At 45.3% G+C, this 4,719-nt stretch overlaps 1 protein-coding gene across 2 annotated transcripts in view; it reads left to right on the top strand.

Moving 5' to 3' along the window:
* Positions 1-4,025, top strand: part of Pik3ap1 (phosphoinositide-3-kinase adaptor protein 1) — a 112,975-nt gene extending 108,950 nt beyond the window's left edge. For both annotated transcript variants that reach the window (XM_031390302.1, XM_031390303.1), the window contains one exon: positions 1,969-4,025. In XM_031390302.1, coding sequence (XP_031246162.1) covers positions 1,969-2,026 — 58 coding nt within the window. In that variant the 3' untranslated portion in view covers positions 2,027-4,025. The remainder of the gene's footprint in view (positions 1-1,968) is intronic.
* Positions 4,026-4,719: the final 694 nt, after the last annotated feature.

The raw sequence follows: 4,719 nt of genomic DNA, 5'->3' as shown, positions 1-4,719 counted from the left end.
AGAGAGAGAGAGAGAGAGAGTTGTGTATATAAACTTCCATGCTTAGATGAGCCTTAAGGTCTTAGCTTCAACTGTCAAACAGGGTGGTCTCTTGATTTTGCACATTCTCTGTCCCATGCACAAGCGCACAGTATCTTGATGGCCAGATCTTTGCTCCTATTACCTGCCGCTTACCACACACAGGAGTGTGACTTGTGGACAAATGTTCGCAGAAAGGAAAGAATGGCCTAAACTTGCTTAAGAGATATGGCCTGACCCATAGTTCATAGGGCAGGATACTGGAAGGGAGACAGAAGGACACCGTGTCTTTGTTTTCACTGGGAAAAGCCCGGCAATTCAGTGACCAGCGCACAAAGCCCTCCCCTCCTGTGCACATCTGTGGTTATTCTTTGCTATGTCTGACTCCCTCTCTTGTTCCCAGGATACAGCTTCTTCTTTCCCAACTCTTGTCATTTCCTTGACCTGTTCAAAAGCACTGTGTGGTTGGCATTTAGCAAATATTTACTCACAGATTAGTTCAATCCTGGTCTATGCAGCTCCAGGGTTACACAGTTCAATTACAGCAACCAACAAAGCTCTCTTTCTGAACGTCATTGATTTGCTTCCTGGAGACTAATATTGGTTTTATAGCATACACATGGAAATACTATCTGTAATCATTGGGCCGATCTGTAAATAGACCAAGCCTGGTCTACCTGGAGTGTCATTTAGGACTTTACAAAAATCCACTCAGAAGAACATGAAGAGGGACTTTTAGGTGGGCAGCACTCAGTTGGAATGGCAGGGATCCATGAGGAATCAGGAAGCAGCCACTGGCATTCTCTGTCCCTCTTTCTGCTGTTCTCACTATGATAGTGAGTCTGTCCCTGGCTGCCTGTTGGAATTGCTGGCATTTACCATCTAGGCTCCATTGTTATTTAGATAACACAAGGTCAACAGGACAGGAGACAGCTGCAATTGAGAAGATAGTGTGCTGGATTCATGGTTCTTCAGAGCAGGGGGAAGGGGGCACCACACAGCAAGGGTTCATACTGGGATGGGAGCCAGTGGGTCAGGGGGCAAAGGGGCAAAGGTCAGAAATGGGCACGGGCTTTTTATTGTGGTTGCCATGAGAAACAGTGAGTAAGGCAGGAACAAACAGATCTAGGATCACTAGTTTGGATGACTGCAGTAGGTGCTGAGGCAGTGGGACTATCTCTGTCTGCTGCCTGACCCTGGGGTGAGAAGTTGATAATGGTCACAAGGAAGCCATTGGGGCTCTAGCTAACTGTGAGAAATGCAGTCCCTCCAGGGTCAACAAGACCCAAGGGTGACAAAGCAACAGAAAATGAAAGGCATAGTTAATTCAAGGGCTTTGCAACTAGAATACTATAGAAAGGTCTTATACTGAGCTCAAGAGTGTGATAAACAGATGTTGTCATAGGTTGGATTTTGCTGCTGTGAGCAGACACCATGACCAAGGCAACTCTTATAAAGGACATTTAATTGGGGCTGGCTCACAAGTTCAGAGGTTCAGTCCATTATCATCAAGGCAGGAAACATGGCTGTGACCATCACTCAATGGAAACTACTAGCAGATTGTGGCTAGGAGAAGAGTCTTATTGCAAACCCCCTCAGTACTACACTTCCTCCACCAAGGCCACACTTCCTCCACCAAGGCCACACCTCCTAATAGTGCCACTCCCTGGGGCAAGCCTATTCAAACCACCACAGAGGTGGAGCCTGGGGATTGGCATTTGTCACTACCTCCACTGGCAGACCCTTATGTTCAGGGATCAGAAGCCATGGCATCTATGTCATGAGACATCTCTTGGGTCTTGACTCCTTGACATAGGACAGTGTCTTTTACGCATCACTTCCAAATTAGCCACAAGTTGTGGATACCCAAGAACTCTTTGATTTGGTTAGTTGCTTTTTTGTTTTGTTTTCTTTTGTTTTTTTATAGAGTTGCTTTATTTTTCGTTGCAGGCCTCTAACCCGAGAGTCCTTCCATCCTCCTCCGCCAGTTCCACCCAGAGGTCGCTGATTCCACTTCCTACACCCAGCCGACTTCAGGACTTGTAAGACTAGCGATTCTCAGCCTGTTGATGAAGTCTTCATATTGAGTTTCCTGCATGACTATGGACCTTGAGAGCCACTGTCACTGGTGATGGTGTAACCCTGCTGGTTTGGGTGATCCTTGAAGACATTATTAAGGCATGATGAAACCTGAGACGAAGGCAACTTTGTTCAACATTGCCAAATACATTGGTTCACATTCTTGTTTGCCAAAAGGATGAAGATGCTTGCCTCTCGTATGCTACAGCAGGAGACTGCCAGGATGGATGGGCATGTGCTTAACAAGCGAGCATACTGTAGGAAACATCCATCAGTTTGTACATTCCTGGCAGTGCAGCCTGATTTCTGGAAGTGGTTATAGTCCTTCCAGCAGGGGTAAGAGGGGAACCTAACTCTGAAGTCGTTCTTCCACATTTCTATGTTTGTCCTGGGGCTGGTCACATACAACAAGCTGAAAAACATCTTTGAAGTGGGTTAAGCCAGACTCCTGTTCCACTGTGGCATTCGGGGTCCCCCAGAAGTGTGGAACAGGTGGTTCTGTCATCACCCTCTTTCTCTTGAGTGTGTACGTGTGTGGTGTGCATGTGCAGGTGTATGTCTATCTGTCTGTGGGCATATGTATGCACCTGTGTGTGGAGACTAGAAGCGATATTGGAAGTCTCTGTCACTCTCCCTCTATTTACTGAGGCAGAGGAAGCCTCTCAACTGAACTCAGAGATTACTGGTACAATTCGTCTAGCTTGCTCCAGAGAACTCCTGGCTCCATTCTCCCGGTGCTGAAATTAGAGGCAGGTTGCCATGGCTCCTTGACATCTGTGGGATGCTGGGGATCTCAATACTGGTCCTCATGCTTGGACAGCAAGCACTTTATCTACTGACCCATGTCCCATGTCCCTGTCAGCACACTTTGTGTCTCTAAGAAGTCCAGGCCTTCCACGTCTCTCCCTCTCTTAAGAAATCTCCAAATGTAGAAATATAGCCTTCCAGACATCTCCCTTTTCTGAATCACTCAGGCATGGGACTGTCAGCTGCCACCTTCACTTTGGCCTTTTGTACCTCAGTGTGCTGTCCAACTAGCTGTGTTATAGGAAACCACTGAAAATGGCCAGAGCCAGAATATAATATGGCCTTTATATGTCTTAGTTCTGACCATAAAGAAGGAGAAGGACCCTTTTTTCTCTCCCCTGAGGAGCCTGAAGTAGTAGAAGAAAGAAGCTAAAATATTTTCTCTCAGTAACAATACTACTGTTACTACCGACTGTTACAATCAAGCCTGGTAACCCTGTACAGAGAGTACAGAACTGTAACCATGTTATGGATTTTGAGTTCCTGTTATATAAATCTACCTTCAAACCACAGGTCCTTAATTTTACCTATGTGTACAGTAAAGTTATCAGAAGGTGGTCCTTTTAAAATACAAGTAATATGATTATTTCTCATGAAAATATTGTCTAATCCTACATAGGTATATATTATTATTGATCTGTTCAAATGTATTCTTATTGAGCCCTTTACTCATGATTAAAGTTCTCCTTCAATCTCATGCCACCATCCAACACTTCCTGAGTTTAACTTCTGGGGGACTCTTGAGTTGTTGTATAAAACACACCGTTGATCATGTCCACCATGGGAGAGTATTTTCACAAAGTACCTCACAGAGAACCTGGAACATGGTAGCCATTCTGCAAGTGCCCCTCAACTCTCCTGTCCCTGGTTTGGGAGAAGAGAATATTACATAGAACAAAGGTGACATCAGTGTGGTGGTCCAGTTCTTTATCATCCCCATCTCGAGGATTTTGATAAAAGACTTGTATCTCATTATTTTAAGCCCCCTTTGGATACCAAATTTAGGCTAGTGTACATATTCTGGTGAGCAAATTTGATAACAGCACAGCTGTTTGTGCAATGTCTGGACATATTATTGCATTTTATTCTTGTATTAAAATAAATGGAAAACAAAATTGAAAGTGCCTTTTGAGGAGCCTGGGTCTGACAAACGTGACACTCCTGGGAGGTACATGGAACTGATCAGAGTCGGGAGGGGCCAGGCTCAAGTCCTGAGGAGATAGTCCCTGAACCAGCAAGTTGTGGGAGATTGGTTCTAGAGCTTTGATTTAATCTGGAATCTGAGTGTCCAAATGCTAAGGCTCTTGTCCCCAATTAATTTTTGATCCATCAATAAAGATGCCAAAAGCCAATGACTGGGCATGGGGTGGGACACTTAAAGTTGCACGGTTTAGGATAAGAGAGGAACCAGAGAGATTCACCATGACTCCGGGAAGAAGAATGGAACACAGAAGTGGCAGGAGATAAAGCCAAGCAGCCATGTGAGAGATTTCAGGTAAGTGGTCACTGGCCACTTCCCTGATCAGACCTGGGGTAGCAGGGAAAGGTTTAGGAGTACCCAGCCTTTGAGGTAGCCAAGATATTTAAAAATAAGCTAATGTGTGTGTGTCTTTCATTTGAAGATCCAAAGATAGTTCCTGGGGTGTGTGTGTGTGGGTGTGTGCGGGGGTGTGTGCACGTGTGATTGTCTGGCAGCTAAAGTGGAATAGCCATAACTTCTGCTACAGCAAGCTGGTTAGTTGTGTGAGAAGAAGAAGAGAAAAAGGAGGAGGCAGGGTGGGGAGGAAAGGGAGGAGGAAGAGGAGGAGGAAGAAG

This window comes from Mastomys coucha, unplaced genomic scaffold (genome assembly GCF_008632895.1).
Source record: "Mastomys coucha isolate ucsf_1 unplaced genomic scaffold, UCSF_Mcou_1 pScaffold21, whole genome shotgun sequence".
NCBI classification, from domain to species: Eukaryota; Metazoa; Chordata; class Mammalia; order Rodentia; family Muridae; genus Mastomys; species Mastomys coucha.
The sequence above is the reverse complement of the archived record's forward strand: the minus strand, read 5'-3'. Positions and strand labels throughout refer to the sequence as shown.